Below are 26,625 nucleotides of genomic sequence, written 5' to 3' on the forward strand. Positions count from 1 at the left end.
TACAAATGGCCGCCATGATCTCGTTGTGGGCGAGAAGGCCACGAGAATTATTTTGCCCTTCAAATTATGTTCCATTTTTTCCGTTATCGCGTCTACTATTCCAAATATCATAGTACATAGACCAGTGAAACAGTTTGTGAATGTTTCATAAAATTTGTAAAAGATTGTTATTATTAAAACCATATCGTGTCATTGTTTACAAACAAGCGTCTACCCACAAGCCCTTGCGTTTTAGCGTTTGTTGTTATCGTCGTTGGAACTCAATTCCCGCGCGTGCGCAGGTGACGACCCTCCCACTTTAATGTAACAGATCTCGAATCCCTGTTATGGATAAAAATTCAATATGCAGACAACAACTAGTGGAAAATCTAAACACAATTGTTTGTATAAGTCTGACCAAGCAAAATATATTATTTTGTAAGCATGCTAACCAAATTCAGTCCTGATGGATTTATATTATAAAATAAATTTACTGTTACATTGAAATAAAGTCTTGAATTAATTTTTCGTCGATTCACAATTATCACGGATGTATATCTCACAGCAAAATCTGAGACGCTCAGACGAATATATTATTAAGATCTACAACACAGTCCCTCTAACCCCGGTCTGGAAACGACTAGCGTTCTTTTGTCTCGAACCGCAGTGCGGGTAAACAAACCGTTCATAACCGGGCCGAAGGAGTCAGGAAGTCAACAGATTGCAATACCATCAAAATATTCATTAAAATCGAAAAAATTACCGTCATGCAAAGCGATACCTCATTGTATGACTTCACTTTAACTTCAAATTCGGGCAACCACAACGTAAACAAACATGTAAACAAAATTATCACTATGAAATTTGGGTTTTTTGAATTATGATACGCATCACAACCAGCCTACCAACTCATAAACATCCAGTTCCTGCAATGCAAAGATTAATATCGGGAATTATGTTCATTTTCTTGTTATAATAGGGAAAAAACTTCGCGTGCCAACATGCTAACATCGCTAAACAAATCTTGTCAAAATGGCGTCGTTCATGTTAACGTAGTCGATCGAAAAACCTGTGATATTTCTGATTCTTGGGGGGTTCATAACAGTTCAAGTCAACTATACAACAACTAATGACTTTATTCTATGCAAAAGTATATAACGATGCTTCAATGTTTGTATATAAATGATTTTTTAGCACAGAATTGAGTACATTGTCATTTCAAAACGTCGCCATTTGCATTTACGATCTAAAAAGCATCCATAAAAGTCGCTCAATTTAACATTAATAAAATGCGGTGTGACAAATAACAAATCAGCCCACCAATTTTTAATGATATGTTTCGATCATAAAATGTCAAAATCGAAGACAAATATTGGTTTCGCGCCGAGAAGTATGGTAAATAAAATAGAGTTCATTTTCAATCACCCCAAAATCAAAAACGACAAATATCTGGATAAAGGTATGAAAATTTGTTGCGAAAATGTGTCGCTGCTGGTAAAATAGATGAATTAAAGAACTGCTCGCCGGCTAAAATATGACCTTATACAGATATCCTGATTAAAAAATCAAGTGAAAAAGCACGAATTCTGGAATAAACAACTAAGTTGTAAAAAAAAGTACATAACACTGACGATGTCAAATCACGTACTTATCACGTGACAATGCTTTGCCCACACCCGCAATGCGCCTTTGGCAGGGAAGGAGGCCAATTCACACCTAATACAATGACCGTTTCCAGACGGGGATAGAGGGACTGTGTCTACAACAAGACCCCAGGATCTACATATCTATGTGTTACACTTCCTGTTGAACGAATCTGTGGTTTGCATTCGTAAAACGACCTCTAATCTTTCGTTTTTTTAATGGAATGGGATTTAAGTCTTGATAATATCGAATAACACGACACGTTGTTTGGTTAGTAACCATCTCAGTGAACTCTTTCGGCTTTCTCTATGTTCGTTATTACAATTAAGCCCTTCAATTTACACAATTAGTAGCTATGGCAACCAGGGACCAAAATGACACAGGCTTAACAATTCTAGAATGAGCTGCCAACTGGTATTTGTTTGGAAAATTATATTTTTAGAATGTAATTAGGATTGGAATTGCGATAAGGCAGAGTTCATTTCAGTTTTTGGTCAACATGAGATATTTTTCTTGCAAAGATTATCGTATAGGAGATTTCTTTATTTCTGTAGAGTTTTGTTATACACAATGTGAATTGTGTAGCATGTTTTATTTGTGTATTTTGACCTCATTAAAGGGCGGTTGTCGTCGCGCCACGCATGCGCGAGATATATGGATGGGTCTCATATTTCAAAGATGGCGACTTTGGCTGTTGCGCAGAGCAACGAGTACAGACTGAGACGTTACCAAGCATTAATTAGGTATTTTTAGGTGATTCTAAGGTATCGAAGGAGTCACCAGCGGTCAATATCAAAGTACACCACGTGTATCAGGCGATAGGTACTTTTGAAGTCCCTTTTATAAAGTCAACGTCCCTGTCCATTTTGTCTAATAAGATATGCAAAGCTGTCCAAACCTGCGTAAGACTCGTCCAAGTAGCTGCCAAGTAGTTATATCGTTGCGCCGTGTCGTGTTCGATATGGGACTCATAGCGAAGTATCCTCGGGGCGGAGCTACGTCACAAGACGTTCCATGTTGCTAAGACGCGCACCACTGTACATGCATTTCTATGGGCTCTGTGCGCGCTGCTGTGGAACGTCGGTCGAGCCGGTGAAAACTCGAGAAAACAACACAAACTCAACTTTGAAGTAATCCTGAACAACTAAATTTATATATGTTACACACACAGGGCTAAAATTATTGTTACACTGTTCAGAGGAGTCTCAACAACCATCCCAAAGTGCCGTTTTCTGCAAGTTGTTGGCCTTTGTTTTCACCGCGAGGGTTGCCAGGCGGTGAAAATGCCCGGATGTCCGCCCCGAGGATACAACGCTTGTAAAATACATTCTTTACATGAAATTCGAACACGCGCTGCGCGACTACCGCCCATTTAACAGGGTGTCCAATGAGAAAATTTATATCGACAACTACCCGTCTATTACTAGTAACTGAACTTTTTTTTCTCTACTATCAGCAGTGTTGATATGACGATTGGTTTATTTAATAGAGTACCTTCTGATCATCGCACCGAGACCTATCTTTACTATTAATAGTTGTCCACACACTCAAGTATACCGGTAGTTTAACTTGCGGTTATGTGTTACTGAAAGAGGTAGTTCCGTTGATGTACATTTTCAACTGTAATTGTGAACTTTTTCTGTTATAAACAACAACATTGTTCTCAATATTTTCATTTGCAATTAATGAAATAATTCGAGGCCGAGTACTGATGTTGAACTCCAGGTTACTATGGGAATGAAAAACGTTTGCCTTAGGCACGGTTACTAAAAAAAGAGTAGTAACCGTGCCTTAGTGTTGAGTGTAGATTGCGGTGTTTCAATTTTATCGTTCGTTGCCAAGGGTGTCAAAGAATAATGGAAAGAAATACAATTTGATGGGGACAGAGGGTGGGGGGGGGGTGACTGACTTGGATAAAGTGCGATGATACGATTATACGAGTACGATTATCACCGGCATCTGATTCGATGCTACAAATTTAGTGATCAGACAGTTAAATACAATCTATCAACTTGAAGAATTCGATATCGGCCATTGTTGTGTTGTTGATCAATACTCATCATTGGTGCTTATCCGCAGTAAATAGCGTACACCTGGGTTTAATATGCTAATTTAATGATAAGAACAATGTTCGAAACGCACACGATACGTACTGACTGCAATACAAGCGTGAAACATACGGGACACCCAGTTCAGCGACGAGGCAAGTAAATATAGTAGGATCCGGTCGCAACTGAAATACGTTGTAGAAGAAGTTTTAAAACCAGGGCGGGGATTTGTCACCGCACTAACCTGCATCTCGACAAATTACCTCAATATATTCCACCAGAAAAAAAAATACGACAGTCACACTTTGGAGTTCATGATCTCACATACGTAATTTTTAAAGAGCGGTGGTCGTCGCGCCACGCATGCGTGAGATCTGGGTCTCATATAAACAAAGATGACGCCTTTGACACCAATTACAAGCTGAGCGGTTATTAAGCTTTAATTAGGTATATTTTTGGGTAATTGGAAGATATCGAAGAAGTCGCCCGCGAAAATTAGTGTAAGTGACGCCCAGGTCAAAACTCACACACGTGATTTCATTAGAAAAGCGCATTGGATTGTGGGGGAAATCAACGTTTATCAACCCAAATGTCGCACATGCGCGGCGCGACGACCACCGCCCTCTAAGAAGTTGCGGTTTTCCATAAGCGTACACAAAAAATGGCCAACATGGAGAGAGCCACTCACAAGCTGCGCGAAATTTTCTTATCGATAGCGTTTATGCATTTTTATTCAAACCTCAAATTAGGTAAATCTCAAATAGGGATTTTTATGCAAATAATACAGTATTTTTACCAAGTAAAATCATATTTATTAAAGTTATTGTTCATACATGAGTTGTTGAACACACTACTTAGTTTGTAATTTCATTCAGCTTTTTTCAGTCTTAATTCAAGACAAATAAAAAGCAAAAATATAGAGAATATTGCAAATCTTTTTTCTGTAAAATCCTTGTGTAATCAGTAATTATTTACAAGTGCAGAGGTATTACATTTCGTTATGAATTATTCTTAATATAAATTTCTAAATTATCTTGTCAAAATCAATTTTTTCCGTGTTTTTTCTTTCAAAAAACGAAGGAAAAAAAATCACAATGTCGAAAACGGAAAGTGTTTATCGTAGTGTTACCGATAGAGCAGTAACGCAAACACAAAGAGATACACCAAGTATATAAAATAAATGAATCAGAACTTTAGAGATATCAAACGTAAAATTCCAATAATTAGCAAAACTTTATAAACGATCATCGACGATGCAGACGAGCGATCGTCACCACCGGGGGCGCTGTATATGACCACCCGGTCATGTAAATCTTGCGGGTCACGGTAATTGTCAACAAGGCTGATGGGAGTATCCCCTGACTCAGTCCTGTACAGGCTACGCAATTCTCCCAGCTGCAATAATAAAATAGGGTAAGCGTCATATTAGCCGTATTCATGTACAAATTTAAAACCAATAAATTTAAATTTAATTTGGGAAAAACATAACATTTGTTGAGGGTCGGCAAGGGGTTCTTTCGTAAGCTGTAATCGAATTGTGTTTATTTTCGTAATGATTTAATTTAAATAAATAAAAAACGTAAATTCGTAGACATGGGTAAGGTGTAAATTGTAATCAGCTATTTTATTCGTCCGTATCTTGTACAAAGATATTATTGTTTGTAAGGTATAAAGCATTTTCCCAATTAAATTTCGTACGCAATTTCTAATTTTGATTCTTAAACAATCTTCAATAATTGCGACAGTGACCATTCCTATGTAACCCGTGTGGTATTATTATATGTACTGCGCCCTCTATTGGTGCGTATGCTCATGAATAGTAATGAGGCTATTTGACCCTTGCCCCAACTCCCGCCTGAACGAAAGTGATCCTGCCGCACATCTAGTTCACGCGCTGCCAGAAATTCTTCTTTTGTGTTATATGTGAACTTTGTTGGTCCTTGGGTGCTTTATAATCATTTCAGGTATGTACTGATCTTGTACATTTCAGAGTTTTAGATTGATGAGTAATATTTTACTGTAATTTTGATTTTTTTGTATTCAACGGTGCAGCAAACCTGTGTGTATTGCATCATGGCTATTTGTATTTTGAATATTTTGACGAGTTTACAAATTGTTTTCCTATTGACTTCACTGAGTATTAATGACTATTATAGATCTGAGAATTTGAGAGTTGACTGGAATTTTTGTCTGTTACGCCGTTTATGTATATTGTAATATTTAGCGAAGTTTATGTAGGCTATTCCGCTCGTTGCCACTACAACCCGTGTGTTGGTGCGGTTAGAAATCAATGCTAGTTAGTGTCGTTAAACACGCACTATTTACTGTTCAGAAAATACCGCAAAGATGTATAAATGGAATTGTTTATGTCGGTGACTAACTGACTGAATGTTATTTCAATTTTATTACCTAAATTGTTCTCTATATGCATTTGTTGTATTTTAAACATAAAAATAAGTCCTTGGGTGCTTTATAATCATTTCAGTGTGGCATCAAAACAGTTCTACCGGCAAGATCTAGTTGGTGTAATTCTACCAGTGTGCATTGCAAGAGCGTATCTCAGGATCGCAGGATAAAGAGGAATTCCTACCAACTGGTGTGACGAAAGAAAACAGAACTGTAGTTAGGACTTGAGTATCATAGATTAAACTGGGTTGGCCACCCAGTTTGAACTTTATGTATGCCGGATAAGTGTACTGTATTTCCTACTATTTATTTCCAGCAATGGAATAAGAATACTGTAATAGAGTATCAATGGATGTTTACTTGAAATGGTGTATCCTTTATCATATACTTGCCTAGGTTTATGGTACTTTCAATAGTACAGTGTTAGCCGTTGTATAATAAACGTTGAGTTGATTGTATTACACTGCATCCGAGCAAATTCTTTGGAACTTAAGGATAAAACCTGGGACCCGGTATTAAGACCGGTTACAAAATTGGGGGCTCGTCCGGGAATATTGATTTGTATTGCATTATTATTGATATAAATGGTTATTTGTTGTTGGATACAAATTTCGTACATAGTCATGTGTACTTTATGCATGGAAGCAGTGTGGTAGGATACCAATTGATTGTTGAGCAATTAGGGACCAACAGAGTTTAGATTTAAGTGTTAGTGATTACAGTTTAGTGTATAATATTTAATGCCATGGCTACTGGTATACTCGGAAGTCAGTGGCCTTTGTTATGTGTCAAGTATGGTGTTGACATAGATCATGTGGTCATACTAAGAGGTAGGGTGAATAGTTCTTCTCTGGGGTTAATATCTGATAAAATTCAGAATTTGTTTCCAGGTGTGAAGATAGAGACTATACTTTCTGATCTTGGTGATGACACAGAGTTGTTTTGTTCATTTCCTGACAAAGTTTCTGGTCTTTCTTTGGGTTCTAAGATTGAAGTTGCCGAGGGTCTAATGTTGGATGTGGAGTTACCACTCAACCTAGAGCCAGATAATGTGAGAAAGAGGGACCCTAGTGAGGTTTTATCTATGGAAATCCCACCACAGTTACAAGACCACTTTCTGAGTGAAAGGAAAATACTTCAAGTATTGCGTGTGCAGTTGGAGAATGAGGTAAAGGTAGCTAAGACTCTGACCGAGCAGTTAAATCAGGAACGGTTTGAGTTGCTGTCCCAATCTAATGCAGGAACCCCTCTCCAAAATAGTTCAGCTAGGGTTAAAGGTGATGTGGGCTCAGACATGCCCTCCACAACTGCTTCTCCAGCTACTCAGACATCTGATGAATCTTGGTTTAAGATAATGTCAAGGGTGTTGGACCAGATGGAGAGACCGAAATCTGAGTCTTCTTGGTACCGAAAGCTGAAGTTGTTTTCTGGTAAAGAGCCTGTTCCTGTGGGAGAAGATGACTATGAGACATGGTATGAGCAAGCTGAACAAATGGTACATGATGCCAGAGTGTCAGATGGTGAAAAACGTAAGCGAGTTACTGAAAGCCTGAGGGGCCCCGCTTTAGATACTATTAGGGCCCTTACTTTACACACTCCTAATGCCACTGTTGACCAATGTTTAAATGCACTGGAGCATGCTTTTGGCCCTACTGGTGATGGTAGTGATGCATATCAAGATTTTTTTAAACTGTCACCAGGAGACTGATACATCTGCAACCACTTATCTTCATCAGTTGTGGAGAATGTTGAGTAGAGCACTGAGAAAAGGAGCAATACCCAAAGAACAGATGAATCACTTTCTTATAAAACAGTTTGAAAGGGGCCTTGTACATAACCAACCGCTCTTGGTGAATTTGAAACTTAAGCCAGAGTCATTGGCTGTGGGTGTATCGTCTGCTGTAGAGGAGAGAGACTCCATGCTCCAGAATCTTGTGAGCAGATTAGAGATTTTGGAACAAAATACAACCGCTCACATCTCTGTAGCCTGTAATCAAGCTGCCACTACAAAAAATAAAGATAGATGGAAGGGTAGAAAAGGTAAATTTACCAATGTTGCTACTCCAACAGTCCCAAACCAGAGTGACCAGTCTGACAACAATACAGACACGCATTCTGCTGATCCTTGTGCTAATAGCAATGAGTATGGTGATATACGTGGAGCTTCCTTTTGTTTCAAGTGTGGAATTGATGGACATTCCCAGCGAAAGTGTCAGAAGCCACGCAATATGGAGTTAGTGAACCAAAGGTTCGTCAAATTGTTCTTTGATCAGAAGGGAAACGGAGCTGGACACCTGTAGAGGGGCAATCTGGTGTCCATGAAAACCCTTGTCCCAACCATGATAATACATATGGGGGCCTAGATGGAAGTGGTGAAGAGACTGAGCCAATCAGTGTCATGACCAGCCAGGCTAATATCACAACTTGTGACATACCTGATGGACTTGTTGGGGGTGCTGCTGAGGTTCATGTTTTTGTGGAGGGAGTCCGGTGCAAATGTCTCCTTGATAGTGGGTCACAAGTCACCTTGGTTTCTAACTCTTTCTATCATCTGCAGCCTGTACATGACTTGGTGGTTGTTGGTGCTGCTGGCCAAGTAGTGCCATATGATGGGTTTATTAGGATTTCTGTAAGGTTTCCCAAGAATATTGCTGGTACTGGTGAGACATTTCAGACCTTAGCTTTAGTATGTTCAGACAGTGAAAAGGAAAGTGATTGTCCTGTTATATTTGGTACAAATACTAATCTGTTTAGAAATATGGCAAATGTATGCAGAGAAGTGGCTGGTGGACAGTACTTGAAGAAGTTGACAATGAATAGTTTGTGTGCTCAAGCATACAAACGAGTTAACATACTGGACAAGTATGACTCGAATGGAAGGATGGGTGAGGTGAAACTGATGCGAAAACGTGCTGTCTCTGTTGCTGGTGGTGCTACTGTACCTTTGACTGGAGTGACCAGGGTGAAGCCTGGAATACCCAATATGACAGTACTTCTGGAGTCACCACAATGTTTCAACCTTCCTGGTGGACTAATTGTAAAGAGCAGTGTAGCTCAACTGAAGTCTGGAAGTATCCAGAAGTTCAAGGTAGTGGTGCATAATGAGACGAATCATGATGTTTGTATTCCCCCAAAGAGTATACTCGCTGAGTTGCATGTACCTGATTGGGTGCGAACTATACAACCCAGTGAGTTATACTCTCAAAAAGTTGAACCAAAAGCAAGTACTCGCTGTGGTGGTTTTAGTGTATCAGTAGACGCATCTCAGAAAGGGAGTCTGACTGTTAATTTTGGCAGTGCACCCCTTGGGGAAGATGACAAGAAGAGAATAACTGAGAAGCTGAATAGGCGTCAACATGTATTCTCACGTCATGACTGGGATGTGGGCTGTACTTCAGCAGTGGAGCATAGAATTCCTCTGCTGGTTATCTTCCACCCAAATTACGAAAGAAGATGTTCAAGAAAATGAAAGCTGATGTGACTTATCGCAGTGCGACTGAACCGTTTGGAGACCGTTGGACACCTGCCTGTCAACAAGCCATGGATAAAGTGATACATTTGTTAACGCATCCTCCAATACTAGCATTTGCTGATCTGACACTTCCATTCGTCTTACATGTAGATGCTAGTCTAGATGGCCTGGGTGGTGTACTATATCAGAAGCAAGACAATGATTTGAAACCTATTGCCTATGCCAGCAGGGGATTGAGTCAAAGTGAACGGCGATATCCTGTGCACAAACTTGAATTTCTTGCCCTCAAGTGGTGCATTACAGAAAAGTTTCATGACTATTTGTATAGTGCAAAGTGCACAGTACTTACGGACAATAATCCGCTTACCTATCTACAGACCACTGCCAAGCTAGATGCAGCAGGTCACCGTTGGTTATCTGCCCTTGCTGCTTATGATTTTACTCTGCACTATCGTAGAGGATGTCTCAACATTGATGCTGATGCATTATCCCGCCGACCTCGATCTGATAGAGATGCTAGTGATACTCTATCCATGGAGGAAGAAATAGAAAGATTGAGAGCTTGGTTAGAAGGTCGTTGTCAAGAACCTGATGAAGTAGTACCTGGAGAGGTAGTTGGAGCTATTAGCATGCAGCATGGAGTGGTGCTGAAGACGTGGTGCCATGTTGATGGAGAAGTGGCCAATTGTAATTCCACTTTTACTAGAACAAACTCTTCTGTTGAGTTTCAGCCAACCCTTGTAGAGACTGTATGCAAGTCAGGGGGCGCTATCCCTCAAGAATGTATTGAGCCAATTCGACCAGGTACTGATATGTCCACTTCCCTGCATGTGAGAGACTGGTATCAGCTACAAAGGACTGACCCATCGATAAAACAAGTTATAGGGTATCTGGAAGAAAACATCAAACCAGTGTCTGGCATTCATGATCGTGAGGTGAAGTTGTTGCTGAAAGAATGGGGAAAGTCGTGTTTCCGAGATGGAATCCTGTACAGACGCAGCCATGACTCTGATGGTAAAACACAAAATCAGCTAGTTTTGCCACAGGAATTTAGGGATCAAGCTGTTAAGTCTCTACACGATGACCTAGGTCATATGGGAGTGGAGAGAACACTAGAACTAGTCAGGGCTCGGTTTTATTGGCCTAAGATGAGAGCTATAATAGAGAATAAGATTAAGAACTGTGGACGGTGTGTCCGACGAAAGTCTTTACCAAAGAGAGCGGCTCCATTAGTTAATATTCGTACCAGTGCTCCCATGGAATTAGTATGCATAGATTTTCTTACTTTAGAACCAGACCGCAGTAATACTCAAAATATTCTTGTTGTTACTGATCATTACACTCGATATGCGCAAGCATTTCCCACCAAGGACCAAGAGGCCAAAACGGTAGCTAAAGTTCTTTTGGAAAAATACTTTGTTCATTATGGCCTCCCTGGGCGTATCCACTCTGACCAGGGTAGAAATTTTGAGAGTCGTTTGTTGAAGGAGGTATTTCAGGTACTGGGTATTCGGAAATCAAGGACGACACCTTACCATCCTCAGGGAGATCCGCAGCCCGAACGCTTTAATAGGACGCTGTTAAACATGCTGGTAACTCTGGAAGACAAGGACAAACTGCACTGGAGCCAACATATCAGTTTTTTAGTGCATGCCTACAATTGTACTAGGAACGATAGCACTCACTTTTCACCTTATTACTTGATGTTTGGTCGTGAAGCACGACTACCCATTGATCTGTGTTTTGGTGTAACTCCTGATGAACACAGCAATACAGCATATCTAGAGTACATTCAGCAACTCAGAGGTAGACTCCAGAAAGCCTACAGGCTTGCAACAAATGAGGCGACAAAGTCAGCTGTGGCTAACAAAGAGTTACCAGTCTATACAGTAAAGCCTGAGAGTGGAGATGGATCTGAAAGAACTTTACATAGGAACTTACTACTTCCGGTTGGGTATTTGTCAGAGTCGCACTCTAGTGTGGAGCAGACCCCTCCCTCTCGACCACGTACTAGACAATTTGTCAAGCAACAGCAGAGATGTTTGGAATTGGATTCTGATGATGATTCAGAAGAAGAATATGATTCTGTGTGCCACTTTGATCCAGGGTGGGACCAGCCAACTGCTCAATTGCAATCACCAGAAGTTTCATTGCCCAATTCTTCTCTATTAAATGTCAATGCTCCGATTTTTAGCCCTGTACATACATCTATGCCCTTGGATATTCCTAAACACACCCCTATTTCCTCTGACACTCCTACATGTATATCAATACCCCATAACCTTCCTATTAGTCAATTACAGACACCTGCTAGTCCATCAAAGGAAACCCTGCTGAATGATGATGTTTCTTGCTCACTGCCATCTCCTCCATCACCCATTAGGGCATCATCACCAGATAGTCCTAAATTGAATTCTGAGGCGAATAGGGAGGATCTTTCTGAACCGGAAACTGTGTCACCTGGTCCTATTGAGTTTGATGGCCTGAATAGCAGGCCTAGAAGAGTTAATGCTGGTCGACCTGTTGAGAGGTTGACTTATGATATTCTAGGTGAACCCACTAGTTACTGTGCCCAGAATTATAAATGTTCTATGGTTGTACCTGCTCACATATTTGCGACTTCTTTGTACTATTAATAATATTGTACTTTGTATATTCTTAACTACTGAAATCGAATAGGTTTTGCTATGTTGAGATTATAGTATCATTGTATTTTAGACTTTTACTCAAACAAATTGTACTGTATTTAAGCTATTGATTGCCTGAATGATTCCCTCAGGGACGAGTGAATGGTTGGAGGGGGGAGATGTAACCCGTGTGGTATTATTATATGTACTGCGCCCTCTATTGGTGCGTATGCTCATGAATAGTAATGAGGCTATTTGACCCTTGCCCCAACTCCCGCCTGAACGAAAGTGATCCTGCCGCACATCTAGTTCACGCGCTGCCAGAAATTCTTCTTTTGTGTTATATGTGAACTTTGTTGGTCCTTGGGTGCTTTATAATCATTTCAGGTATGTACTGATCTTGTACATTTCAGAGTTTTAGATTGATGAGTAATATTTTACTGTAATTTTGATTTTTTTGTATTCAACGGTGCAGCAAACCTGTGTGTATTGCATCATGGCTATTTGTATTTTGAACATTTTGACGAGTTTACAAATTGTTTTCCTATTGACTTCACTGAGTATTAATGACTATTATAGATCTGAGAATTTGAGAGTTGACTGGAATTTTTGTCTGTTACGCCGTTTATGTATATTGTAATATTTAGCGAAGTTTATGTAGGCTATTCCGCTCGTTGCCACTACAACCAGTGTGTTGGTGCGGTTAGAAATCAATGCTAGTTAGTGTCGTTAAACACGCACTATTTACTGTTCAGAAAATACCGCAAAGATGTATAAATGGAATTGTTTATGTCGGTGACTAACTGACTGAATGTTATTTCAATTTTATTACCTAAATTGTTCTCTATATGCATTTGTTGTATTTTAAACATAAAAATAAGTCCTTGGGTGCTTTATAATCATTTCAGTGTGGCATCAAAACAGTTCTACCGGCAAGATCTAGTTGGTGTAATTCTACCAGTGTGCATTGCAAGAGCGTATCTCAGGATCGCAGGATAAAGAGGAATTCCTACCAACTGGTGTGACGAAAGAAAACAGAACTGTAGTTAGGACTTGAGTATCATAGATTAAACTGGGTTGGCCACCCAGTTTGAACTTTATGTATGCCGGATAAGTGTACTGTATTTCCTACTATTTATTTCCAGCAATGGAATAAGAATACTGTAATAGAGTATCAATGGATGTTTACTTGAAATGGTGTATCCTTTATCATATACTAGGTTTATGGTACTTTCAATAGTACAGTGTTAGCCGTTGTATAATAAACGTTGAGTTGATTGTATTACACTGCATCCGAGCAAATTCTTTGAAACTTAAGGATAAAACCTGGGACCCGGTATTAAGACCGGTTACACCTATAAGTTGCGCCCTCTGGTGTCAAGACACACTGTTGTGTAAAAATGACATGGGTGAAGGCAATTTCGTTCATATCGCCGACTGTTTTTGTTTAGTCGTTCCGCATCAAAAATCTCAAAAAACAGTATTCATTGATGGAGCTCTTAGTCACTAGAGGGCGCAATTCACGGGAATGACGTATCAGAAGATGTGAGTCCGAATAAAGCTGGAGGTGGCGTGGAACGACACCTACCTGGTCCTCTGAAATTTCGACAACCTCTTTGAAGACAGTCCATGTAACGTTTTCATAGCAAGGTGGTGTAGTGGTACTACCTTCGTAGCGGTAGAAACGAGTCAAGTCCGACGGGAACATCGGCAAGAGTTGGAATGGCTCTGTAAATGTGTACTCGTCATCTGCAAAAAAAGATAAATGAAAAAGTATAAGGTTTTAAATATCAATGGCACTGAATCGTTTACGTTATTTTATCCTGATCTACCAGCGCACAGTTATCTATTTTGGGGTGAGTCGTTGAATAATTCAAGTATCTATGCGGCTCACCTTTGTTGGCTACGTTGTAATGTTCGTTTAAAAGAGCGTCAAATGCCGAATTAGGCTCTCCAGCCTAGAAATAAAACAAAAAATACACTGATAATTTCTTAGAAGTTGAGCCACAGTGTCGTTCAATTACTGCAAGTCACATAATTACTGCAAGTCACATAATGCTGATCGAGTGAATCTATTCGACATTTGTTTTGCGTTTAGCTAAAAATTCGTCAGCACCCAAACTTCGGGCACTTTCCATGAGCGTGCTGAAAATCAATATTGCTGTGCTGTGACGTAAAAACAACATTGAAAAAATAAAATTGTTAGATTTTCACTATGATACGTTTTTTGATGAATGAAGGTGAGTTTTTTTTTTTGGAAGAATATGGAAGATGATGCAAGTAATACGATTGTGGGGTCTTATTAATCTTAATGAAGAATTGAGGGAGACACTTGGACACTGATCAGACACCCAGTTCGTATTTGTAACGATCAGGTGTAAATTGTGTGGAGACACACCATTCAAAGCCGGGATAATCTTTTTTCAATTGAGGGCGCCCGTTAACCCTATCATCTGCCGGCCAAAATGTTGGTACAACAATCTGCCTATTTTTTTTACGAATTTTTCTTCATTTGTTAAGTCATTTTGAACCAAATGTACACAATTCCCTATTGGATACAGGTCTTGATCAAATTTTTGAAAAAAAATCTAAAAAAAATGTGGCGATAATTTTTTTTGGCAATCAAAAGGTTAATACAAAAGATTTGCTACATTATAAATAACGAACAACCATACACCAAACCACAGTCGTATATATGGGCGACATCGCTTACAGTGCAGTAACCACCCACCTCAATGAGGAATCCCAGCACGGCAATACCACCTTTCTTACCCAGCGCGTTGGTGTAGCTACCGTACAAGTCTTCGTTATAACAAACCAGATGAAACTGAAACGGAATGAAGACAATTATTATAACCATTTTTTTCGTTTTACTGAGAGATCTCGTGTATTGGATTAAAGGCTCAGAGCGAGCGTTTGCCGCAAAAAATAAATCCATTTTACTTTGATTTTTTTTATAGCTACCCGTACCCCTATTTCTCAAAATGACCATCAAATATGTACAATAGCATATTATTAAGCATGGAAATTCTACAAAACTCCTCAAACGTTTTGACGCTACTTTTACGCTTGTTTGTCCCGTTCTTGCCGATAGAAGAAAATGGTCTCTTATTACAAATAGACACACTAATTGAATCACAATTACAAAATCATATTCAGGAACTTTCCCAGAACCAACCAGGGATGGAACTTGATTAACGAAAATATTCATATTGCATTTGTCAGCACTCGTATTACTTGTCTATCATTTAGTCGCCATTAAACGAAAACTCGTATTTGTAATTGGATTGTTCTATATAAATCATTAACATGTTACTTCAACAAAGTTTTATTAATGTCATTGTTTGGATACGAGACTAAAGTGGGAGGGTCGTCACCTGCGCATACGCAGGAATCAAGTCCCAAGCGACGATATCAACACACGCTAAAAACGCAAAGGCTTTTGGGTAGATGCTTGTTTGTAAACAATGACACGCTATGGCCACCTGACGCATGCGCAGGTGACCTCTCAAACGCTTTAAGTAATGGGGATAACCAGAACAAAAATCCCTGCGTGAGACGTTTCTGGTCGCCCATTCATTCGAAATAAGCGGCATTTTAGCTGTTCTGTGGCAATATGAGTCGGCTAAGGCTTCGTTACAAGTGAGGGCGCTAAACTATTCATTTCGCTAACTTTTCTTCACAGGGGAATCGTTGTAAACACCTGGCACGGTAATTCTTTAGATGCGACCTTTCTACATGAAATGCTAGATATGCCTGTGATAGAGTATTTGTGTTATAGTTTTCCTGGTTCTGAGCTTCCGATATTTGGGTTCAATTCGAATAGAAATGAGGACAATTAAAAACAACTCAGGAAGATGTGTTCACTATAAAGGAAAAAACACTGAAATTCATAACATTCACTGAATTTAGAGCAAACTAAATACCATTTCGATGTGTCATATTGCAATTACGTCACCCAAAACTTGGTCTTGTAGTGTTGGTTTTCACTTCTTTATCTCCGTATTACACATTTTGTTTTAATGATGTACAGTTTCATCAGTATCGCTACCATACCTCAGCCGCCTTTTTGTCTCCGTCAATTTCATGTTCGGATCCTTGCGAGTTGTCACTTCCCCAGTGAAAGTGGAAATAATGAGCCTTGTATTCGGACAAGCCAGCACCGGACACAAAATAATCTCCATCCAAATGAATCAAAACTAAAGAAAGCAAGAACAAAATATTGTAATCTAGACTAAATGCTTAAATTTACTTACTCGTACAAACTATAACAGTTTTTACTCCAATATTATCATTATGCTGTGTAGCATCAAAGTGAAAACGTTTGGGGCAGAAGTTATTTAAGCGTCAAGCGTTCACTCATTGGAAACGACAGTGTGGGCGAGAGTTTACCGCTAAGGCTGAGAAAAAAAAAATATCTCTGTTTCTCGTTTCCGCGCGCATCATTTTGAACTATGCGCCTCGAAGATTTTTTTCCTTCTAAAGCATTCCAAAATGCGCTTGTACTGGCACTTGTCTCAAATTTCCCCCATTTTAGCTCAGTATTAAAAAAAAAAAAATCTCATCGCCGCCTCATTTCAAAATTTCAATGAAACAAGAAACAGAGATGTTTTTTCTTGGCCTAGTACTCGCACGATGAACGGATTTTGTATTGATGCAAGTAGGAATCTATGTAAAAGCATTATTTCGTGAAATAATATTTTGTGAAAAACAGAGTTACCCATTTTAGAACAACATAGTATATTTTTACTATGTGAGTACAAGGGTGACGGGAGAGAATGCCATGCCTTTTTTAAAGGGCAAACAAGTCTCGTGACTCTCTCGCCCTAAACGAGATCTCAGCGGCCATTTTCGTACAAGGTATGTTGGTACATGAGCATGCGATGCATTGTATATAGCCATTGAGAACTAGTAGTTAATAAAATGTGAACATATATTTATAAAAAAATAAAATGGCGCAGCACTAGCTTCATGCGCTATAGATAACGGAGGTGAACACGCGATAGAGAAGAAAACCAATAAAAACACAATGTAAAGACAATGCTTATGACGACACAGGTCGCTTGCAATTGAATGAAGATAATTTCACAGCGACCTCACACGTCACTTCAACACGTACCTGTATGTCCATTGTTTTCCATCGATATCTCTTGGCCGTCGTATTCGTTTTCAAAACCGTCAAGGGTGAACGTTCCCAGGTCGTCATATTCGCAGTCGGCAATCACGATGTCCACGGGCGACTGAGACTCGGAACCACACGTGGTATAGTTCAATGTTGTCGCCCATACACTTGGACCTGAGAAATGATGGCGTAATATTCAACAGGGAGACTTCCAGAGTGCGAGCAAGACTTTTAAACAAATCTAGAAATCCCGAGTAATAATTGCTGCCCGAATAGCAAACGAAAGATTTAATAGTGAGCAATCTATAATTAAATAACTGATCAGTAAGCGAAAATTAGGTCGAAATCAATCAATATGAAATACTTCCTCGGCGACCATTGTATTCTTTAAAAACAAATACGATCACTCACCGTTATCGTCATCGTATCCCCAATCTGAAAAGTGGAATATTGAAACTTTTAAGACTTGTTGGACGACGATAACAACACACGCAAAAAACGCAAAGGCCCATGGGTAGACGCTTGTTTGTAAACAATGACACGCTATGGGAATCTGACGCATGTGCAGGTGACTCCTCAGCTTTAATGGAAATGGATTTCTGGGCACTCCTTTCAAGACACTAGAAATGTTATTAATCACCGTAACAAACCGTGTGAAACTGTAGATATTAGGACAACTTCCCCGTGAGAATGTTTGAACTATACAGTATAAGCAACACGTGTTCTATCTGAGGTGTTGACAAATGGCATTTACTTACATGATGAGGATAAACACTGCTTACAGACTACGTACAAAACTCAACAGAGATTATAATAGAAATGAAAAACTGACACCATTTTAGGCGATGAACCACTGTAACCATGGAAACTACGAGAAGCTTTTGCTGACCACAAACATATTCGGTGAAATGTAGCATATTCCAACTAACGATGGTAAAAAGCCAACAAGACTGGCATTGCCTTTTGATTACCCACAGTCCTGTGTGTTTTCTCTAACATATTGGTTGGTAAAATTACACCAAAACACAACCATCTGTGGATGTGCTTCATGCATTTTGAAAACGTGCATTTTTTATCTCGATAGTTTGATATTTTGCTAGAGTAGTAGTGTATTTTGTTTAAAATTATAATATATAATTTCCAGAAAATTAAAAGCTAAATCCCAAGCTCCTGACTGTCGTATATGAAGGAAGGAAACTTGCATATTAGCTGTCGGATGATGAGGGCGCGTACTTATGTTGGTACATGTACTTGTTTTTTCTCGAAGATTGACAGCATTGTTAGCACCGCGGTACATTTTATATTCACAAGTTGTAACTAAAAAAAACATGCTTTAAAAAAATAGCAAACCTAATAAGTTACAAAATACTGAGCCAAAATTCATCAATGTCCAATGCTGCAAACTATAGAGAATTCTGGGTAATTTATAGAACTGTTCGTCGTGTGTTGTATAAGTATCGTCCGTTACACGATCACAATCGAAGCACAAATAAACATTCTCGAGATAGTATTTCTATTTCAAGCTTTTCTCTGACATTATTTGCAAAACGAATAGGTTATCACAAATCGTCACGGTTCACTCTTTTGAGGCAGAGAATAATGTACGCAAACTGTACTCGTTGGAATGATATATAACCCCGTAAGTAGACATACTGTCCTGATGGCCCGCCCCTTTATTTGGCGGAACCGATTGTACCGATATAGCTGTTTAACTTTACAAAGGGACTTGAATAAATTAATTGCGCGACACGTCATCTTGATCGAGTGAGCAAATATTTGTTATGAAAATGTTTAAACTACTCCAGTCTCTGCATGCCTACCTATTTGGGTTTGGTGTTGCGAAGGGAGGAAAACAAAACACTCGCAGTGCTACATTGGAACAAATATACGGGCTACGAGTATTTTGTCAACACGCTTAATGTCCGTGGCGTGTCTGCTACATACTTGTGACCAAGAGTGTTGGACATTCTTTTCAAATGTTTTTTGCAACTTGTTTCAAACACGGTACATTTAACGGAGCTACTCTTTTTAGTCCCCCCAAAATGGCGGCAGTAACTAAGTGATGAAGTTTGACGATGTCAGTATAACTTAACTCCAAGAATCGCCAGATTCTCTATTAAAATTATTGTATAGTGTTTCGGCAAATTGTGACGCCTGGAAACGGGTCAGTCTTTGGCATATCATGTTTGAATACAATAGTGTAATATATACACAAACAAAAACGTGATTTTAACTACTAGATGTTTAGCCCCGTTTGCGAATAACGGTTTGAAGGTTCGGACTTACCTGTGGCGCACGACGCCGGAGTGAGTTCGCATAATACAGCCACTATGAACCAAGTTTTCATGGACACCATAGAACCCGGCACAACGCTACGGACAGACATCGTGGGTGACTTTGAATTCTGACGTTATGAGTACCACCCGACCCTTATATATCGTAAGTTGAGGGCACTTTTGTGCAATTCCAGCCTCGTTCAGGATTACGTCACGTTCACCGTGCATATTGCCCAATATGTCTTGGATGCAATTTCAATTTAATTTGCAAGTACATTATCTCTAAGCTCATGCGATATTATTGCTATCGTAACGACATTGTGTACACACATTTGGTTCACACGACGTTGAAGTATTGTTTAGAATCAACAACTTGCATGTTTAAAGTAGACATAATAAAACATATATTACATTTTTATAAATATATTGTTTACTAATTGTATATTGTATTCAGTAGTGGCAATTTTCAAGTTGCAATGCTTTAACTGTGATACACGTCGATGGTAAGCACGTGATCATGCCAACGGCTGCAATGATTCGCATGTTAACTCTTTCACGCCTCAGAATTTTATTGCAGAGTCTGTAAGAGTAGGAGAGAAGAAGAGAATGAGAGGAGACAGCGAGGGGTTACCTCAGCTTATGTTTGGATGAATGAAAGTGAACTATCTATAATGAACTAATGTGTATTTCTTTGGGTACAACACTGACATGGACTCGGAGAAGCCAAATTACTTCGAAGCAAATAACAATAATGAAAGAGGGGGACGCGTTTGGAGACTAACAGCTTTACCCAAATAACACCGATGACAAGACGTTGACAAGATGAAGAAGGAACCGAAGGATCAATATGAAGTGAGCGACATCAAGAAACTGAATGAAGTATATCCATGAGAAGCACAAGAATTACTGACGTTTTCGGAAGGACTATACAAAAGCGAATGAAAAAATCTACGTCAGGCATAACCAAGAGAAGAACAATAAACTATTAGCATATTATGTGGGGAAAAAACACCGTGTATCACAGAGGTAAAACAGTATTACGAATGAGCGTAATAATTATGAAAACTACATGCAAGAATGAACTACGATGAACATTTTCAAAATCTTAGGACTATTGTATAGTATGTGTAACATAATGCATACTTCTTATTGTCGAATTTGTGAGCGTTATTTTGTGATGTTGAATATTTTATGTGAACGCCCATGTTCTACGTTTTGAACTGATATTTAACAACTTTGTGAGGTACTCCGGGTTTCACGATGGTAACCATTTCTTAGTAGACGTAATATTTGCAAAACACAGTTTCTGAAGTATTTTATTTTGAAGGTTTAATCAAGTTTTTAAGAAGTTTATGAGCACGGTCTATGATGGGAAGGATATTGCCCCCCCCCCCATAGCCGTCAATTAATGTGCTGCTTTTAGAATTATTATTATAGTAGGATTATGTAAGAGAAGAAGGAGAGAAGGCGGCAGCGAGGCGTTACCTTAGCTTACTGTTTGGCTGAATAAAGCTGTAATCCTGTAATGAAGCAATGTTTATTCTTTGGGGGAATACACTGGCACATACACGTGTAAGAGTCACCTCACCTCGACCTACATTTGGCAGCACAAAGTTGATTATATCAGAACACAGAGCTCTGTACGCATATATTATTTATATTAGCACACATGCATTTGTAATATGTTTTTTTATAGATGATATGAGAAACAAGAAAATGAACTGGAATGCAATCTCCATAAAGGAATTACATGTAAACCTAAGCCACTTACTGGTTGTGGCAACTATGTGATGCTTAAACGAGTGGCTGGTCCCGAGACCAATCATCAATCACATATCCTGGTACAAACTTCTTCTTTTCTATAAAATATCTTACCTAAATGTGACGTCATACCAGTTGGTATCAGTATTACCAACCTTTAAAATTGCGAGCAGAATTTTAGCGAAAACAATCCCTTTTTGAACGTTCACATCTGTTTGGTATTTTACATTATACACCCAAATAAATTCTTCATACATTTACAGTTTACATTAAAAACCCAAGTAAATTGAATATTCCTACCGCGGATGATACTTTATAGTACGAACTACAGTAAGAATAATGACTTTCCCCGGGGTAATCACTATTAACAACTTCATTTATGGGTTTATTTGGTGTGTTGACTACACAATTAGAAGACACTTAAAGGACGGTGGTAGTCGCGCAGCGCGTGTTTGAATTTCATGTAAACAAACAATGTATTTTACACGCGTTGTATACGTCGCCATGAGTCCCATATCGAACAGGACGCGGCGCGACAACCACCGCCCTTTAAACCATGACGGACAATGTGGGTGTTATGACGTCACGAATTTATTGATAAATCACGTTTAATCAAGAGAATAAGACCCCTATAACGATGCTGTACAATAATAAACTACAACTGCAACACTGGTCATCCATGTATTTATCCTGAATTCTGTAGATTTGCTGATTGCCAACTCCCCATCGATTCGCCTGTAAACAGATCGACCATTCAGCGGTTGCACCGGTCTATAGTTATTGCTGAGGGGCACATTCTCTTCTCCTTCGAAGTTTGACATCAATGTGTTGAAATTACTGAACTGAAAGCGAATATATATTACTAGTATTAGTAGTAACAATAGTCGGGATAACCATGTATTAATCACAGTGTCACCCCATTGCTGCTTTATATGCTATTTTTTGTAGGGCAGTATTTGATATTAATTTGTGCAGCGAAAAAGTCAATTGACTGAGAATTAAGAATTAATGGCTAACAACTACACCTAATTGAAAATCCAAAGAAAACATACCAAATTAGTCTTTGAATTATGTATTCAAATCAACTTGGGTGTCACTGTAGACCCCATGGTGGAAATCACAGTCAGTGTTTCTTTGGAAACAAGTTCAAGTATCCCAAAGTTTAATTTTATTTTTCCCCCAGTTTGTGACGCACAATCAAGTTGTAGTGCATTTAAATTGCTCGTAGTGTTTACCAGTTAATCGCGTCCACCCTGGTCCAGACGCTACACGAGTGGATAGAGACAAATTCGGCTCGTGCATTTCTATTTCATCACTGAAAGCTCGCTATTTTTAGATGTGGGGTAGCTGAGCGAAGTACTACTTACAGTAGCAAGGCGCTTTGTCGTGGTCGTCTCAGTTCAAATCACGTTATGTTCGCAGTATGCTTATAATTATATTATAATATGGATTCTACGCCGGCACACGAAAAGAATCACTGCAATCACTATTAAACACATTCTGCGAAATATACTAAAGGGCGGTATTCGTTGTGCCACGCCATGCGCGAGCCATATGGGTCTCGTATAAACAAAGATGGCGACTTTGGCTGTTGTGCAGAGCAACGAGTAATTATCAAGCTTTAATTAGGTATTTTTAAGGTGATTCGAAGGTATCGAAGGAGTCACCAGTGGTAATTAGTGCAAGTCGCGCCCAGGTCAAACCTAATACTTGTGATTTTCATTATAATAGCGGATTGGATTGTGGGAAAATCAATGTTTATAAATATAAATGTCGCATATGCGTAGCACGACCACCGCCCTTTAACTGGTACCTGATCGTGCGAAATTTGCTGATACTGGACAAATACAGTCCATAGAACGCCCTCGTCACATGCAGGTGTCGTAAGTGAACCATGGTAACGATAGAAATCCCACGTGTTATAGGGCAACATCGGTAATATTGGGAATGGTGATGGGTACTGATAAGATTGCCCTACCAGAGTGAAAAAAACGAACATTAGATTGATACATACGTTGCTGAATTACTGATTCCATCGCAACAGAGCATATTCATAAATGAAATAAAAACGAATGAAGCATCACAGTCGTATTGTCGTGTTCGATATAGGTCCCACGTGACGTGATATTGTATATTATAAATTTTGGACACGCGTTGTATTACACCTGTGGCGTTTAATGGGCCACGTACATATGTTCTTTGATTTGGATGAACTCGGGTGGCGCTAACACTGAGACTGGGCCCATAATAAGTTATTTACCTTTGTATGTAACGCTGTTAAACCCTGTGAACATTTCGCTGTAATTGGGATTATCTTCGCTGGTAATCTGGAAATACAGATCAAGTTAAGGTCAACAGATTAAATGACACTTAACAACGGTTGGCAGTCTCTTTTGAGGTTCATGTATCTTACGTTTATTGTTAACTGTACTTCTTGCTAGTAATTTTTGGAGTATTTTGTCAGTCGTTTGGTTAGTTGTGGATTGTTTGTCAGTTGTTTGTTTGTGTTCACGCACACTGAGCATTATGCTGTTTCCTCTCGGAAAAAAAACGATAAGTTCAAAGGTCACGGAAAGTTTTTAATGAAGTATTTTGATGGATACATTTATTTTGATCTAAGACTTGTACTTACCTCTAAAAACGTTGCCACGACAATTATACCTTCGGGATGAGAGAGTGCAGAATCGAAATCGTCATATTTTTCGAAATCGTATCCAATCAAATGCATCTGAAATAAATAACCAAACAAAGATGTCATTGTCACCCAGTTCGCTGCAGTTGCGCCCTCTGTCGGGCTCCATAGTCGCCGCGCGGCTACCGTTCGAATTTCGTAGAAACAAACAATGTATTACTATTTTGCACGCGTTGTACGCATCAGATTATCGTTATTAGGACTAATAGTACAACTCAAACCGGGCGCCGTTACATATGTACACACCTCGATTGGATACCTAACTTCGTCTAAAGTGTGTTCTGAGCCGTGTACACCATTCCCATCCCAGTGAAAATGAAGCATTGTTGCTTTGTACGTGTTTGTCAGACCACCGCCAGATATCAAATAATCACCCGTAAAGTTCACTTGCACTATGGGTAGAATAAATAAAAAATACCAACGTTGTGGGGGTGCTGTATGATAGTTCGGAATTCACCATTCATGATTATGCAATTAGCAATTACACACATGACACGAGGTCGTTCTGTTATATTTAAAGCGGGGGAGTCATCACTTGCGCATGCGCCAGATGGCCATAGCGTGTCATTGTTTACAAACAAGCGTTTACCCATGAGCCTTTGCATTTTTAGCGTGTGTTGTTACCGTCGCTTGGGACTCAATTCCCGCGCGTGCGCAGGTGACGACCGCACCGCTTTAAATGGAGTCTATACATATACTAAGTCGGGACTTCGCATCGGTATGATATATATGATATATATGGTCAAACCTGTTTTAACTAAATGTGAGTTTATAGTGACTTATTTTACTGATTTTTATTGATTCTGTTTTTATTTTAGAAATAGTTATATAATCTAATTTCACGAAAGATAATTTATTGTTTATTGATTATATCACATGTACACCCCCGCCACGCCAAACAAGGCGCCAATACTGAAATCATAGACCTTTATTTGTAATACTTTGTGGACATTGGAGTAGTGAAAAAAACAAACAAAGAAACAAATGAGTTCATACGCATGCGCAATATATTCTTCACTCACCTGTAGTTCCAAGATTTGAAAATATTGTCAAAAAACACCAAATCGGTGATAGTAAACACCGTTGGGTGGGTCATCCCCAAACCCGGTCCATGTAAAATTCAACATTGCCATTTGCTCTGCTTCCGTCGTAAATATACTTATAGGTGACTGATTTTCGCCTCCACAGGTGGGGTACATATCGAGCCAATTGGCAGGTCCTGCGAGACAAGTTAGAATTACCACTCATTGGCCACCGAACACAGAGTCGATGTGTCAAATTCTGCCTTATATATATAATATATATGCTTATTCTTGACTTCCAAGATAGATTTACAATTCATAATTTCATATGGGAATATCGTTTATGCATTATTGACATGTCAAGGCTCATATGAATCACTTATTGTAATAAACTGTACATATTATATTATATTTAAAATAATGATTGCTATAATGACGACAGTCGAAATGAAAGAACATAGATATTATTGATACATCATAAATACATACAATTTTATTTAAGCCTGCTACAGTGCAGAATAAATGAATGAGCAAACGAACGAACCGAAAAACAGGAGGAATCATCTTACAAACAAGCAAACTGTTTTGGACATATACTGCTCCGTATTTGTCATTGCCATATATCAATACGAGATATGCGAGAAATCAAATAGTTCTCTTGGAACAATACAAGTCAATGACTTCATTTTGTCACGATATCTCCATGACTTTTGTTGTTGTTTTAAAATGACGAGATAAATCGTTGTATATAAAACCTGGATAAAAATGGTGGTTGTCGTCGCCACGCGTCATGTTCACGTGAGTCCATCACAACGTATACAACGCTGGTAAATTGTATTGCACGAAATATGAAGGCGCGCTGAATGATGACGTTTGGAATATAGTGTCAATTTCAATAAATATGCATATATTATTATACTGGCATGTACATACAGTAGAGTAGAAGTACAGTAATGAACACATTTACAGCATAATATGTATTACCTCTTTCTAAAATGTTGTAACCTGTGACGTGGACAGCATACTAACAGATTTAGATATTAGAAATGCATTTTAAATACAAATTTTATTTTTTTCTGAAATTAACAATTCCAACGCCATTATCTATTTTATCTTACCTGTTTCGCCACTGTAAGACCATTCTGGAATAAAAGGCAAATACCGAATTCGTGTTTTGTTATTATCATATGACATAACCCCGTGACCTCGCCCTGACGCTCATGGAGTATGTACGGTATTTTCAGCAATGGTGCGGTGAAAATTCAGCATGGATACACTACATTACTAATGAAAATAACTTCCATAGCCTACACACGCCAAGATAAGGTCACGGGGTTATGTATCCGGTCATTACGTATCAACAAACAAAACAAGATTCAAGAGCTAAGAGAAATAACACTATACTAGTAATCGGAAATCATTTTGTGTGACACCACGACCTTCTTTAAACATATTTCAACGTCGTCATCAAAGAATAAACGTATATTTTAAATACGTCAACCCCAGAGTTGCAGCTCAGGAGATTTGCCTGTCAGCCGTTAAAGCGGGGAAGTCGTCACCTACGCATGCGTCAGGT

At 39.0% G+C, this 26,625-nt stretch overlaps 2 protein-coding genes and 2 long non-coding RNA genes across 4 annotated transcripts; 2 read left to right on the forward strand and 2 right to left on the reverse strand.

Moving 5' to 3' along the window:
* Positions 1–5,504: 5,504 nt before the first annotated feature.
* On the forward strand, positions 5,505–6,535 carry LOC144348983 (uncharacterized). The gene is made up of 2 exons (XR_013419893.1): positions 5,505–5,635; positions 6,157–6,535. It is a non-coding gene; the product is annotated as an uncharacterized LOC144348983 (long non-coding RNA).
* A 5,684-nt stretch (positions 6,536–12,219) lies between these two features.
* On the forward strand, positions 12,220–13,468 carry LOC146733715 (uncharacterized). The gene is made up of 2 exons (XR_014926692.1): positions 12,220–12,563; positions 13,085–13,468. It is a non-coding gene; the product is annotated as an uncharacterized LOC146733715 (long non-coding RNA).
* Positions 13,469–13,515: 47 nt separating this feature from the next.
* LOC102808914 (carbonic anhydrase 12-like) lies at positions 13,516–19,684 on the reverse strand. The gene is made up of 7 exons (XM_085490912.1): positions 19,585–19,684; positions 17,710–17,733; positions 17,296–17,472; positions 16,233–16,375; positions 14,970–15,003; positions 13,765–13,925; positions 13,516–13,563 (listed from the first exon to the last, which is right to left on the reverse strand). The coding sequence occupies exons 1-7, from the start codon at positions 19,682–19,684 to the stop codon at positions 13,516–13,518; spliced, it is 687 nt and encodes a 228-aa protein (XP_085347038.1).
* Positions 19,685–21,908: 2,224 nt separating this feature from the next.
* Positions 21,909–26,243, reverse strand: LOC102809046 (carbonic anhydrase 1-like). The gene is made up of 6 exons (XM_085490913.1): positions 26,168–26,243; positions 24,274–24,419; positions 23,968–24,063; positions 23,596–23,662; positions 23,149–23,309; positions 21,909–22,177 (listed from the first exon to the last, which is right to left on the reverse strand). The coding sequence occupies exons 1-6, from the start codon at positions 26,241–26,243 to the stop codon at positions 21,965–21,967; spliced, it is 759 nt and encodes a 252-aa protein (XP_085347039.1). The 3' UTR covers positions 21,909–21,964.
* Positions 26,244–26,625: the final 382 nt, after the last annotated feature.

This window comes from Saccoglossus kowalevskii, chromosome 16, assembly GCF_978046115.1.
Source record: "Saccoglossus kowalevskii chromosome 16, keSacKowa6.1, whole genome shotgun sequence".
Taxonomy (NCBI): domain Eukaryota; kingdom Metazoa; phylum Hemichordata; class Enteropneusta; family Harrimaniidae; genus Saccoglossus; species Saccoglossus kowalevskii.

Coding starts and splice junctions, on each gene's coding strand:
- LOC102808914 (XM_085490912.1), bottom strand. CDS start 19,684: ATGTCTGTCCGTAGCGTTGTGCCGGGTTCTATGGTGTCCATGAAAACT. Junction 17,473..17,709: donor GGGATACGATGACGATAACG/GTGAGTGATCGT, acceptor ATCATTTCTCAG/GTCCAAGTGTATGGGCGACA. Junction 13,564..13,764: donor TCGAAATTTCAGAGGACCAG/GTAGGTGTCGTT, acceptor TTTACACAACAG/TGTGTCTTGACACCAGAGGG.
- LOC102809046 (XM_085490913.1), bottom strand. CDS start 26,243: ATGTCATATGATAATAACAAAACACGAATTCGGTATTTGCCTTTTATT. Junction 24,420..26,167: donor GTCTTACAGTGGCGAAACAG/GTAAGATAAAAT, acceptor TTCTACCCATAG/TGCAAGTGAACTTTACGGGT. Junction 22,178..23,148: donor AGCAAATTTCGCACGATCAG/GTACCAGTTAAA, acceptor ATTCGCTTTCAG/TTCAGTAATTTCAACACATT.